This window comes from Schistocerca americana, chromosome 2 (genome assembly GCF_021461395.2).
Source record: "Schistocerca americana isolate TAMUIC-IGC-003095 chromosome 2, iqSchAmer2.1, whole genome shotgun sequence".
NCBI classification, from domain to species: Eukaryota; Metazoa; Arthropoda; class Insecta; order Orthoptera; family Acrididae; genus Schistocerca; species Schistocerca americana.
Window position 1 is genome coordinate 350479257 of NC_060120.1, and position 15318 is coordinate 350494574.

At 42.1% G+C, this 15318-nt stretch overlaps 1 protein-coding gene across 1 annotated transcript in view; it reads left to right on the forward strand.

Annotated features, from left to right (window-relative positions):
- Nucleotides 1-335: 335 nt before the first annotated feature.
- Nucleotides 336-15318, forward strand: part of LOC124594005 (calcitonin gene-related peptide type 1 receptor-like) — a 261421-nt gene continuing 246438 nt past the window's right edge. The window contains exons 1-2 of the mRNA XM_047132356.1: nucleotides 336-440; nucleotides 11269-11360. Of these exons, the coding sequence (XP_046988312.1) occupies nucleotides 336-440; nucleotides 11269-11360 (197 nt within the window). The remainder of the gene's footprint in view (nucleotides 441-11268; nucleotides 11361-15318) is intronic.

Genomic DNA, 15318 nt, shown 5'->3' on the forward strand with positions numbered 1-15318 from the left:
AACTTTTTGAAGGTTGTTGACGCTCAGACTGTGGCGGTACCGCAACGATGTCAAGGAAATTAGAGACACTGTGTACCAATTACCGTCCAGAAAGCCCACTGCTGACGACACAGGTGACATGCAGGACACGCCACACGTAACGCCCCCGACGCAGCAATACACCAACCAGCGCTGCATCCCTCGTCGTCAAACAGCCAACCAGTCTATTGGGTGTCGTTGTATGCATCACTGGAGCCACCAGACAGTGGTTCGATCTGTCAACAGTAACCAGCGGCCGCAGTGCTGCCGGATTCGCCGGCCAAGGCCTGCCATCGCCAGCCGCCTCTGCATAGGCCATGACAGCGAATTGCAGTCAACTGCTGCTACGGCAGCACCGACAGCACCGCCGAGCCACCTCGCCGCCGCCCAGACAACGCGCTGCAGTGCAGCGTCGCTTCGCCGTAGGCCGCGAGATAGAAACCTGACAACGCCCATGCCCTGTGTTAATGCCAGGCCTGCTATAGGACGACAGTGGGCACCTCTAACTGCTGCAGTTTGTTGGCTTAATAAGAAGTTTATATTGTGCCCTCAGTCTTGTTGCAGCCAGCTTCACCTCCAACGGACTCCCGAAGCCCAATCGAGTCCACAATTCCGAGGTGGGACGCTTATCGTCAGTGACCTTTAGAAGGATGGCTCTTCCATCCCTCTGAAGTGGTCATTGCACCCTAGACCCGCTACACAGCCATACCGTTATGTGACTGTACTTACAAGGAGTGCTATAGCGCACGTAATGACTGAGAGTGTGTTTCTAAACCTCTCTTTGACAGATCCTCAAAACCCTGTGATCTCAAGGCGCCGTTCCCGTTTCTCAAACACAATTTCAAAGTGCGTCAAATGTGTTTTAGTGCTGATGCCTCCTATTAAGCAACTGAGGTTGATTCATGCGACGACCCAAACCTTCTTGGTCCACGCTGGATCCAGAACCTCACATTTAAGCAACTACTGGCCAGGTACAATGAATGTAGAGAAGCGCAACAGGCTGTGCTTTATAAATCGTGACCAAAGAGCCTCAAACTGGCTAATAGCTCGTAACGATGATTTAAAGAGATATATTCTACCTTAAGAAAGCACGGTCCTTTTGAAAAGAATGTGTACGCATCGATTTGCAACGAGAAGAAGTGTTATTGTGACCACTCCAAGGGCAAAACTATGGTTATTGATAAAAGCTTGCTATATACCGGGTGATCAAAAAGTCAGTATAAATGTGAAAACTTAATAAACCACGGAATAATGTAGCTAGAGAGGTAAAAATTAACACACATGCTTGAATGACATGGGGATTTTCTAGAACCAAAATGCAGGATGGCACTCCACCCCATGTTGCTAGACGAGTGAAAGATCACTTGCGCGCGTCGTTTGGTGATGATCGTGTGCTCAGCCGCCACTTTCGTCATGCTTGGCCTCCCAGATCCCCAGACCTCAGTCCGTGCGATTATTGTCTTTGCGGTTACCTGAAGTCGCAAGTGTATCGTGATCGACCGACATCTCTGGGGATGCTGAAAGACAACATCCGACGCCAGTGCCTCACCATAACTCCGGACATGCGTTACAGTGCTTTTCACAACATTATTCCTCGACTACAGCTATTGATGAGGAATGATGGTGGACATATTGAGCATTTCCTGTAAAGAACATCATCTTTGCTTTATCTAACTTTGTTATGCTAATTATTGCTATTCTAGCCAGATGAAGCGCCATCTGTCGGACATTTTTTGACCTTTTGGTTCTAATTAAACCCCCTGTCATTCCAAGCATGTGTGTCTATTTGTACCTCTCTATCTACATTATTCCGTGATTTATTCCGTTTTCAAATTTATACCGACTTTATATATAGACTGTGAGGTATCACACTGAATATTTAAAGTAAAAAATGTATAATGAGTAACATCCACATGCGTTTTTCTGAAACCTTGCGTAGTGGTCACGTATCCTAACAGTGTAAAGTGATCAGCCGGGCATACTCTCATAAGCCAAAACATCATAATCACGTGCTTAATAACTTGTTTGTCAATCTTTGGAACGCAATATCTCATTGATTCTCCGTATCAGGAATCCGACAGTTTGTTGGTAGGTTTGCCGAGGTATGTGGCCGCTTATTTGTATAGGCGGTGATGGTTTCCGAGAGTGACACAGATGGATTCCATAGCATTTTCATCAGGCGAATTTGGTCGCAGTGACATCAGAGTTACTTTACTATCAGCCTCCTCAAACCATTGTAGCACGATTCCGGCTCTGAGACATGGATAATTATACTGCTGAAAGCATGAAGGGAGGCTGGTGGTTCGCAGCTGTTAGCGTGTCTTCCATTACTACCACAGGGCCCACTCAAGCACGGGAGAATGTCTCCCATAGCATAATAGTGCTTCCCCCAGCCTGTGTCCATGGCGCTCTGCACGTTTCGATCCGCCGTTCGTCTCGATGGCGGCGGTTTTGGAGACGACCAGAGAGCTAGTGAAGCAAAAATTTGATTCTCCCAAAGAGACAATACGTTCCCATTGATGCAATGGTCCAGTGCCCACTGCAATCGTAGTTGACAATGTCGTTGGGTCAACATGTGAACAAGTAAGTGTGGTCTGCTGTGGAGCTCCTTATTCAACAATGTGCGATGAACGGTGTGCTCCGAAAAACTTGTGCGTACACCAGCATTGTGCTCTTTGGCAGAGATGCCACAGATCACCATCTATCCTACTTTCCAGAGCAGACGAGCCTCCGAACCCCACGACGTGTGCAGAGTCGTCGAAGTCCAACCATATAGCGCCCAGTGGCAGTTTCACTGTCGTTCTACCTATTTCTGTAGACGCTCACGACAGTAACGTGAACATTCGACCAGCTTCTCCGTTTCAGAGATACTCGTTCACAGGCTCTGCGTAATAATAATCGGCCCTTTGTTAAAGTCACTTATCTCAGTGAATTTCCCCATTTGCTAGGGTGATCTCCCGTCCTCTTCTGCTCCGCTGACTTTGTTTCGCTGCCGCGTCACGCGCTTGCAACACCACCAGCCGGCATCCAGCGTTGCAGTGGCTGTGGTCTTAATGTTTGGCTTCTCAGTGTACATACTTCGAAAGTCGACAGCAACCCTCTTTCAACTGAAGTAACGCCACCTGCTTGGCGTTTGCCTTTAAGTGCAAATACCGGGTGATCAAAAAGTCAGGAAACTTAATAAACCACGGAATAATGTAGATAGAGAGGTAAGAATTGACACACCTGCTTGGAATGACATGGAGCTTTATTAGAACAATAAAAAAAAAAAGTTCACAAAATGTCGGACAGATGGCGCTTGACAGGAAAACGTCAGCAGTCGCAGCATTTTAACGTTACCTAAAATGGCGCTTAGTGAAGCTGTATTATCAGAATGGGGGATGTGCTAGTTCAGCATTACGATCCTATCGCTATAGGAAGGGGATTCGAACGGGTAAAGGCCCGTTGACAAATGTAGCTGTGGCGAGAATGATTTCGAAGTTCGGAGCCACGGGTTGTTTAGACGATAGACTCCGTAGTGGCCGACCGAGCACAAGGCGTAATGCTGCTGAGACAGTTTAGGAATAAATGGAGACTGGCGGGTTCGTCTATGCACGGAGAAGTCAGCGCTCGTGTAGTCGCACGTCGCACCGGCATTCCATACACTACTGTTTGGTTGGCACTTAGGCGTACCCTCCGATGCTATCCGTACAAAATCCATCGGCGTCATGAACTGTTACCTGCCGATTTAGTGAACCGGAGGGCATTTGCTGTCTGGGCGAGTCAAAAGATGGCGGAAGATGATGATTGGCTGAGTAACGTGTTGTGGACCGACGAAGCTCATTTCACGCTTTGAGGGTCTGTCAACTCCCACAACTGCAGAATTTGGGCTACCGAAAATCCTAGAACTGTCGTGGAAACTCCATTGCACGACGAGAAAGTCACGGTATGGGTTGGATTTACCACATCTACCGTTATAGGGCCTTTCTTCTTCGAGTAAATGCGTGATACTGGTTCTGTAACTGCTACCGTGACGGGTGAGAGGTACGCCGATACGTTACAGAATCACATCATCCCCAGCCTGGCTGATAAACACCTGCTGGAACGTACGATGTTTATGCAGGATGGCGCTCCACCCCATATTGCTAGACGCGTGAAAGATCTCTTGCGCGCGTCGTTTGGTGATGATCGTGTGCTCAGCCGCCACTTTCGTCATGCTTGGCCTCCGAGGTCCCAAGACCTCAGTCCGTGCGATTATTGGCTTTGGGGTTACCTGAAGTCGCAAGTGTATCGTGATCGACCGACAACTCTAGGGATGCTGAAAGACAACATCCGACACCAATGCCTCACCATAACTTCGGACATGCTTTACAGTGCTGTTCACAACATCATTCCTCGACTACAGTTATTCTTGAGGAATGATGGTGAACATATTGAGCATTTCCTGTAAAGAACATCAACTTTGCTTTGTCCTACTTTGTTATGCTAATTATTGGTATTCTGATCAGATAAAGCGCCATCTGTCGGACACTTTTTGAACTTCTGTATTTTTTTGGTTCTAATAAAACCCTATGTCATTCCAAGCATGTGTGTCAATTTGTACCTCTCTATCTACATTATTCCGTGATTTATTCAGTTTTCAAATTAATACTGACTTTTTGATCACCTGGTACTTTGTTGTTCTTGGGCTGTTAATGGTTTCATCGATATTATAAATTTGATGATCAGGGAGACACAGTTTTCCTTGCACTATTTTAATGATACAAAAAAGTTGTTTACGTTGGCCTTATTAAAAGTTGTCGTCCAGCCACTGCAGTAAGTTTCCTGACACTATTATCAGGCAGCTGTCTTTGCCTGCCGTCTCCAACTGTCTGTTAAAACAATGACGTATTTGGCTCTGCTCTTCCAACTGAAATGCGAATCGCCATAGATCGTTCACTATAAGACCATAAAATCTAAGATTTCTTGTTCTTATTTTTTATTGGACACGTTCCATGAGCTTCTCACGATCTCTTTTACAACCTACTGCATATCTGTTTTTTCCTCGAACTGTGATTCCCATCGTATTACGTGGAAAGTGAAACTGCTTTGTTGCTTTACAAGAAGGCATCTTACCATTCTTTACTGCCTCAGAACAGAGATGGTGTTAAATAACATTAGTTAATTGATTGAAAATCGTCACGAACAGACGGAACGACGGATGATAGATCTGAGCGTAAAGGTATGTAGAACTCAGTCTCTTAGTACTACCTGTGATACATGGAAGTGATTAACTCTTACTGAGGTAAACAGATTAAAAATGATTTGTTGGGGAAAGTGGCCCACTTTGCCATTTTCTCCCGACGCATAATGAGACCACTTTTTCCAGCAAATCATTTTATACTGCTTACCCCAGTAAGAGCTAATCATTTCCACGTATCACACCTGGTACTAGAGACTGCAGTAATGGCTCACAGATGAAACTGTCGAACCGAAAGAAATGACAAGGAACGACATTTGTAAGCCAAAAATGTGTTTTGATATTGATATTATAAAAGGTATTACTCTACGTCTAAATGAGGTAAAAAGAATAATCTAAATAACTTACCTTACATGAGGTGATTGAAAATCAGAAAAGTATTTTTTATGTAACAATGGAACAAGCTTCGCGAGTCAGACTCACTGACAACAGTGATGATGTGTATTAGAAACAGTCTTACCACTTCTCAGCAGGCAGCAGCACTGGTTAGCCTAAAATTATGCAATGGTCGTTTTTCCCGCCCTGACCACTTAACTCCAGAATCTACAGTCATTTGTTCATTTGTTCATTCTCCAATTGTATTTCGTAAAACGTGTAAATATTTTCTAGATTGTGATTATAATACGATCGGAAAATATTATTCTATATATAATTCCCATTAGGAATGTAATTTATCTGCAAGCAATGTTGATAAGATTGAGGAAATTTTGTTGTATGGCTCTGAGCACTATAGAACTTAACATCTGAGGTCATCAGTCCCCTAGAACTTAGAACTACTTAAACCTAACTAACCTAAGGACATCACACACATCCATGCCCGAGGCAGGATTCGAACCTGCGACCGTAGCAGTCGCGCGGTTCCTGACGGAAGCATCTAGAATCGCTCGGCCACCGCGGCCGACAATTAAGAGTTACTGTGCTGGGAAACTTCTACGTTACTTGATACTGAAACAGCTGAATAAAACTGAACGTACTCAGTTTTCTCTTTATTCTGATCATCACTGAACTGACACACTATATTTTTACCGCAATGCAATCTGACCTTCAATAATGCCTACAAAAGAATAGCTCTGACTAACAACAACCTATACCATTCATGAATCACTTACCTCACAAAAATCTTCGTTACTCGAACTACAGCAATACAGCTAGTGCCAATACTGCCAGCTAAATAGAAGATTCTAACTACTGAAGGCACTAATTACTGATTTGTGAAGTTATCTGGACACGTTTAACAGGGCTAGGGGAAATAGAGTTAATTGTGGGGTGTTATTACCGGCCACCAGGTTCCACCGTGACAGTTCTAGAATCATTCAAAGGAAGTCTACATTCTGTATCGCAGAAGTACCAGGAACATGCTATATTAGCCGGAGGCGACTTCAACCTACCTAGTATAGACTGGGATGTCTATGGATACATTACAGGTGGTACAGACAAGCCGTCGTGTGAATTACTTTTGAACACATTATCCGAAAACTGTCTTGAGCAGCTAAATCGACAGCCAAAAGCGTAATGGAAATACTTTAGATCTGGTAGCCAGGAACAGACCAGACCTCATCGACGGTGTCAGTGTTGAGACAGGGATTAGTGATCATGATGTTGTCATTACGACTATGGTTACGAAAGTTAAAAAGTCGGTCTAGAAGGCTAGGAGAGTATTCTTACTAGAAAGAGCAGATAAGCAGTTGTTAGCATCCCACTTAGTAAATGAATCGTCTTCATTTACTTCCGGTATGATGGACGTGGAAATTTTAAACACATTGTAAATCACGCATTGGACAAGTTGTGCCGAAAAAGTGGGTTACGGACGGAAAAGACCCACCGTGGTTTAACAGCGCAATTCGGAGAATACTAAGGAAGCAAAGGCAGTTGCACTCGCGATACAAGAAAGATCAGGAGAATGAGGACAGGCAAAAGTTAGTAGAGATTCGTGCTGCTGTAAAAAGAGCGATGCGCGAAGTATTCAACTACTACCAGCGTCATACCTTACCAAAAGATCTTGCTGAAAACCCAAGGAAATTCTGGTCTTACGTAAATTCGGTAAGCGGGTCGAAGGCTTCCATCCAGTCACTCACTGATAAGTCTGGCCTGGCAACGGAAGACAGCAAAACGAAAGCTGAAATTTTAAATTTAGCATTTGAGAAATCTTTCACGCAGGAGGATCGTACAAACATACCGCCGTTTCAGTCTCGTACAGATTCCCGTATGGAGGACATAGTGATAGATATCCCTGGGGTTGTGAAGCAGCTGAATTGGTTGAAAATAAATAAATCGCCAGGTCCTGATGGGATATCAATTCGGTTTTACAGAGAGTACTCTGCTACATTGGCTCCTTACTTAGCTTGCATTTATCGCGAATCTCTTGCCCAACGTAAAGTCCCGAGCGACTGGAGAAAAGCGCAGGTGACGCCTGTATATATGAAGGGTAGAAGGACGGATCCTCAGAATTACAGGCCAATATCCTTAACATCGGTTTGTTGCAGGATTCTCGAACATATTCTCAGTTCGAATATAATGAATTTCCTAGAGACAGAGAAGCTGCTGTCCATGCATCAGCACGGCTTTAGAAAGCAGTGCTCCTGCGAAACGCAACTCGCCCATTTTTCACATGATATCTTATGAACCATGGATGAAGGGTATCAGACGGATGCGATATTCCTTGACTTCCGGAAAGCGTTTGACTCGGTACCCCACTGCAGACTCCTAACTAAGGTAGAGCATGTGGGATTGGTTACCAAGTATATGAGTGGTTCGAAGACTTCTTAAGAAATAGAACCCAGTAAGTTGTCCTCGATGGTGAGTGTTCATCGGAGGTGAGGGTGTCATCTGCAGTGCCCCAGGGAAGTGTGGTAGGTCCGCTGTTGTTTTCTACCTACATAAATGATCTTTTGGACAGAGTGGATAGCAATGTGCGGCTGTTTGCTGATGATACTGTGGTGTACGGAAAGGTGTCGTCGCTGAGTGACTGTAGGAGGATACAAGATGACTTGGACAGGATTTGTGATTGGTGTAAAGAATGGCAGCTAACTCTAAATAAAGATTAATGTAAATTAATGCAGATGAATAGGAAAAAGAATCCTGTAATGTCTGAATATAATGAATTTCCTAGTAGTGTAGCGCTTGACACAGTCACGTCGATTAAATATTTGGGCGTAACATTGCAGAGCGATATGAAGTGGGACAAGCACGTATTGGCAGTTGTGGGGAAGGCGGATATTCGCCTTCGGTTCATTGGTAGAATTTTGGGAAGATGTGGTTCATCTGTAAAGGAGACATAAAACACTAATACGACCTATTCTTGAGTACTGCTCGAGCGTTTGTTATCCCTATCAGGTCGGATTGAGGGAGGACATAGAAGCAATTCAGAGGCGGGCTGCTAGATTTGTTACTGGTAGGTTTGATCATCACGCGAGTGTTACGAAAATGCTTCAGGAACTCGGGTGGGAGTCTCTAGAGGAAAGGAGGCGTTCTTTTCGTGAATCGCTACTGAGGAAATTTAGAGAACCAGCATTTGAGGCTGACTGCAGTACAATTTTACTGCCTCCAACTTACATTTCGCGGAAAGACCACAAAGATAAGATAAGAGAGATTAGGGCTCGCACAGAGTCGTATAGGCAGTCATTTTTCCCTCGTTCTGTTTGGGACTGGAACAGGGAGAGAAGATGCTAGTTGTGGTACGAGGTACCCTCCGCCACGCACCGTATGGTGGATTGCGGAGTATGTATGTAGATGTAGATGTAGATTGGAATATAGTTAACAAATGAAAGATTTTGGTAGAAAACAAACAATTTACTTACCTTAATAGTGTTCAGATTATATATATATATATATATATATATATATATATATATATATATATATATATTTGTCAAATCCAGTTTGACAAATTTCCTTTTTCTGATTATATATTTGTGACATCCAGTTTGACAAATTTTCTTTTTCTGACTATATATATTATTTGTGACATCCAGTTTGACGAATTTCCTTTTCCTGACGGACACACGTCCATATCGTCCGCTCATGTTAACATCTCAAAATTTTCGTACAGAGCACTACGTGGAGTTACCAACCTAAAAACCTAAACAGCCTACTTACAGTATCATTAATCAGTATGTGTTAATTAAAAACTGTGGCATGCTATTTAAATATCTAATTGTCTAGTATGATCGAGAGAGAGCGTATGTGTTGTGTACGCACGACAGTTACGGTTATATCTGGCAGATAGCAAATTCATCCAGTATTTTGGGAGAACTTTTGTTTAGCTGGGAGACAATGGCGTTTCTGAGAATCGCTAACATACTGTTCCCTGTGCTCCTAGCTGGAGTAGGCTTTACTTCAATTGCCTTAAAAAGCCAGATGTATAACAAGTACATACAGGAGGCGGGGCAAAATAGCAAAGTTATATTCTGTGCGAAAGCTCTCGTCCCTTGAAGACTGTAGCCCAGATCTTGGCTCATATCGTCAGTCAGGGCAGTGGGCAATAGATTTGAACCTTACACATCCGAATTACGAGTTCAGTGCCTTAAAGGTAACTTGGCTGTGAACTCCTGGAAAAATACTAACAATTTTCACAATGGTTACGTGGCTCTAACTAAAAAACGTGATCTCTTAGCAAACGACAATTGTAGGACAATAGGAGTGCTTCTTGTAAACATTTAGATATGCCATTAATCACATTAGTCACATGATATTTCATTTTTTGTGAAGGTCATTAAATTACGTGTTTTCTTTGTTGCTCAGTACTTGGAATCCATGCATTGACTAAATATTTTACTTAGATACTTGAAAATACGTACACATCAGCATCATGACCATCTAAAGAGTAGACTGCAGTCATGTCATTTCATATATAAGTTTTTATTCTAGAAATAGCTACATCTCATACTCGAAAAAAATGTTCAGATGTGTGTGAAATCTTATGCGACTTAACGGCTAAGGTCATCAGTCCCTAAGCTTACACACTACTTAACCTAAATTATCCTAAGGACAAACACACACACCCATGCCCGAGGGAAGAGCCGAACCTTCACCGGGACCAGCGCATAGTCCATGACTGCAGCGTCCTAGACCGCTCGACTAATCCCGCGCAGCTGTTCATACTCGAAATTGAGGTTACTTTCTTGTAACTAATGAGTACATATTTCTCTTCATACTGGTGGTACGTCAATGTTTGTAGTCTACTTGTCTCCAAATAATATCGTGAAACATCCCAAAAAATGTCAAACCTCTAAATCCAATAGATATTTTGTGCATAAAATAAATATGTCAGAAAATTTAATTCTCAGGAAATTCATTTCAATGTTATGTGTGATCTATGACTCATCTCTGTTGCTCCCTAACACATTCCATTCTTTGGTTTACATATTCCTCAATTTCTCTGTTGCTTTCCTTGTTTCTCGTTGTATTTTTGGCTTCTTTAATTGCCTCAAGGACCCACTTTCTAGCTTTGGCCATTCTCATGTAATCGACTACCAACAGTGAATCGCTCATGCTGACCCCAGAACATATTCCTAGTAACGCTACATCTTCACACCATAACAACTTTAGAGAATGACAGAACTGCAAAAACTCAAACTACAGAAATGTTTATAAGCAGAACAATGCTCGAACACCAAAGATATTAGATGGAAAACATAAGACTATCGCAAAGTGTATATTCTAACAGGGCTGCCAACTCGAGAAACAATTGTATAGTATATATTTCTCGAATGGGAGTCTAAAGACAACGTTTGACGTGTGAAAGCAGCGGATATATGGGTGTGGCCATATACCGAGAGATATTTAATTTGGTTTTTAAATAAATTCCCGCTTTCCAATTCAGTCCCTTCAACTACCATTTTGTTCAAAAACTTTAAGCACCCTTTCAGATGAAAAACAATTAATTATTTTTTTAAGAAAAGAAAAGAAAAAAAAGCACAAGAAAGTGATTCTAAAGCCAATGTGACATCGCTCGTTTTAGTGGCGGCAGTGTAGTGTGTGTGAGCAGTTCGCATCGGGCAGACAGTCACTGACGACATGTGCCTGTGTTTCAGTTTCGGCAGGTGGTGAACACGCTGTACGAGGTGGGCTACTCCATCTCGTTCGCGGCGCTCGTGGTGTCACTGGTCATCTTCTTCTCATTCCGGTAAGTCTCTATTTTTATCAGCAAATAATGCGTTTCATTCTAAGAAACAGATGATAACACGTTTGCTAGGTGAAGACACGTACCTGTAATGCGAAATCCGCTTGCTTAGCTGGTGGCAACGTGTTTGCCTACCACCTCTGTCACCTGCTCCAGACCAGCATTAGGTTTAAAAAAATTGGTGACCTGGTATTCTGATCGTAGTTCATCCTGCAAAAGTTGGCCTACACCTCTTCCATGTGAACTACCTGACAACATTTTCTTTCTCTTTACTGATTTTTCTACACTCTTCCTTTTCAATTTTCTGCTGAAAGTTCGATTTCCGACCGGGTCGGAGATTTTATCCACTAGTGGACTGGGTATTTCACTGTCCACAACATCACCGGTGGGCAAGTCGCCCAGTGTGGCGTTACCTGAAGTAAGACTTGCACCCGGCGGCGGAACTTACCCGGATGGGGCCTCCCGGCCATCAATGCCACATGATCATTTTTTTTTGCAATACGAAACCGTTTTTTTTAATAAAATCATACGAATCGAAGATGTGAGGACATGATATTCATAAGCCCTCAAAACTCATTACCCTGTTCCGATAAAGAATGCTTAGAAGCGACTGGTTGCTGGACATTCTGCAGAAATCAAAGGCCTGTTTTACGCTTTAGATAAATTTTTACTATGCAATATGGATAAAAACTTTCCAGTTGTTGTTATATCGACATTACAAAGTAAAAATTACCCTCGAAAGAGCAGTTTTGAAAGGTATGTCGTAATATGAGCGTAAAGACTACTAGAAAAATTCTTATTCGGTGTGGATTACTTTGGAACACTAAAAAACATAAAAAAATAGTAAAATCAAGAACTGAACACTAAATTACATCCTTTACCCTATTCATATCAGATCTACGAATCCTGACTGCAGAGAACAGTCCCGGCTCTAGCGATGTGTGAATCATTGCATTCCTTTGGATAGAAAATGTTGAAAATATGTCTGTAAATTATGGAATTCCAGCATGACGATATTGGAAGGATCTGCAGCAAGTTTCGAGTTCACAGTTTTTATTACCTGTTGTCATTGTGTCCACACTAACACATGTTCCTTTAGTTCCATTGCTGTTCTTCATAGAATGAAAGGACGTTTTAGTGACAAATTGTAGCCTATTACATATATTGCCGCCAAAAACATAACGGTATGCCACATAGTAAATTCCCACTAAGGCATGGTTCAGTGTTTCAAGATCCACTCTCCTCCGCCCTCATTTTCAAGGGTGCCAAAAATTCAAAAATTATGAAATATTTTTGTTCGTTCTTAGAACAGAGAAACTGTTGTAAACTTCTAGTCCTACAGTCGTGACTGGGCATACATGATGTACTGAATAACAAATGGTGTAGAATTCCTGTGGAAACCAGTTATAAGATATGTGCCACAATTCGGTGATGAATCGCAGCTACACGACTAATGTAAATTACTCCAACTTCGGTACAATTTCGCTAAGATATTTTCATTTATTTTACGGCATTTCAGTAACAAGGCATCACATCATGTAAGCAGCTCAGTGACGTAATGGAAAATTAGCGTAGTGATGTTCCAGAGATTTTTAATTTAAATTCTGCATTTGGATTCGAGCTGCACTTCTTTTGTATCGATGAAAACGCTCTACCATCAACAAAATTCAAACGCACGTCGCGGACCGACGCAAAGAGCTGTAAATTGCCAATTTTTCTCTCCTTCAGATGCAAATTGTGGAGCGCACTTTGAAGTAAGCTCTGATTGCTTATCTGGCAGAGCTTTAGCAAGAAACGGTGTGGATTCGGTCTCTCACATTTCAAAGCTGTAAGCAGAATCAGTCAATCAACACCAATGATATTTGTCGATGAACAGATATTTATTTACAGAAACCGGTTTCACACTATGTCCAATCCAGTAACGTACTAAAGTTTAATTTATATAACTGTCACTATGAATTACGGGACTAAATGTACGTAGACATCAGTCCTACTAACACTTTAAGAAAGGTTTCTGATCCAGGGGTCCGATTTTTACCTCCTTCTCAACATTGTTTTAGGTGAAATCAAAAGATAAATCAAACAGTGCTTATATCCTTTTATTGATCTGTCTTTCACCCGCATTAAAAAATTTTCTCGTCTAAAAATATAAAGGGCTCTTAAACAAAATGGCGCCGAAGATCGTATTGCACGCAGTGCACCGGTAGGCGGATGGACGTGGTACTGGATGGTCTGAAGGCACCGGTAGGGGGATGGACGTGGTACTGGATGGTCTGAAGAGACCAGACCAAAACATTATTGAAGTATATGAGTGTAGCTGTGGTCAGAGCATCTGAGAAGTGAAAAAATGTCATTTTTAATAAAATGACGGCTGTTTGAAGAAAAGAAAGAAAAATCGGCTTTGTTTGGGCGTTCAAACTTACATAAAAAATCGATATCTTGAAAGTTGTTTAACTTTTAGAGATTCCGGCCACAGCCACTTCAATTCTCTACAAAACAGCTAAGCAGCATCAAAATTCGCCGAGTAATTTCCCGGTAATCCAAAGACCAGCAAAAAAAGTGATTTTTAGGACATCGCGTTTTAAGTTTTGTCAGTTTTTTGGGGCTTACCAACAGTCTGCGATACCTCGAGTATAGAGTTCGCCTTCCTTGATCTCGCAAATTTCGTTCATGTGCACCGTTTCCTCCCGGGTCGCAGATCTGGCTTCTTTGCTGGCCGTAGAAGCGCGGTGCTCTGAGCGTACAAGGCAGACCGTGTTGTGCCTCCTGCAGAATTCGAAAGCCGTGTTGCCACGTTGAATGCCTATGACATTCATTGTCTGTGCGAGTCCCACGAAGCAGTCGTTGAAGATAATTATAGCCAAATTGTTTGCAGTTTCGAGTACTTCTTTATTGGATATATGTGTTTTCGGGATAGCGCCCAAATCTGCGAATTTATGGACTCGGAGTTTTGAGTGTTCGCGCCAACACATCTTTCCAGTCAATTCTCATTCGATAGGTCTTCGTATAAAGGTCTGATTGCCTCCGAAAGTCGTCCTTAGTCGCTCGACGAAGCAGGAATGTCGTTCCGATGATCGTGTATTTCGGCTATATGCGATATTTTGCGGGCAAAGCGGTTTCGCTCACATGTTCTCCATGCTATAAGTTATCGAAATACGCAATAAAAGACCAAAAATCCCCCTTAACTAGAAATTCAGGGAGCTGGCATTAAAGTATTCTTATCGGATTAGTTTTATAAACAATCGGACTCTGTCCTATTAACACGAGAGATCGACAGAAAATAAACTAACACTAAAGATATTTGGCTGTTTGGTGGTCATCTTCCACAGCATCTTTTACACAGTTACTATTTGTTTCTGATCTGTCTTACGTGTACTGAAATTTAAGAGTGTGGTAACCAGATGCGTTTCGCATATCCCAATAAAGCATCATAGGCGTTTACTGCTCCATTTTACATATTTTGTAGAGAAAAGGATTTATCCGTTTTGTTAACAGAGTTGTAATCGTAAAGAACTTGATCTCTCTCACTCTCGCTCTATAGAAACGAACGGTTCTTTCTACTATTTCTTTTTCTTTTTACACTTTATTTTAATTTCTCAAAACATCACACCAGTTGAGTTCGCACATATTCTGCTGAGGTTAGACTCGTTTTACATCCAGCGGTGTTGAGTGCTGTGAAATGGTACAATTTTTGGACTTTGGTCTCTAGCCAGCCATGTAAGAGAAGTTTAATGTATTTTCTTATTCCAGCTTTAAACTATGGCATTCGCTTTTTACGCGCTGCAGTCTTTTTCTAAAATTACAAAAATTTCTCTTGAAAAGCAAGATTTTTCCAAATGTAAAAACATGTTCTGAGTTTCAACTCAGTCATACAAGTAGGAATAATTATTTCACTGAAATCTAAAAGTGTAGCAAACGAGAAAATCGTTACAATATTACATTTAATGATCTGTTAAATAAT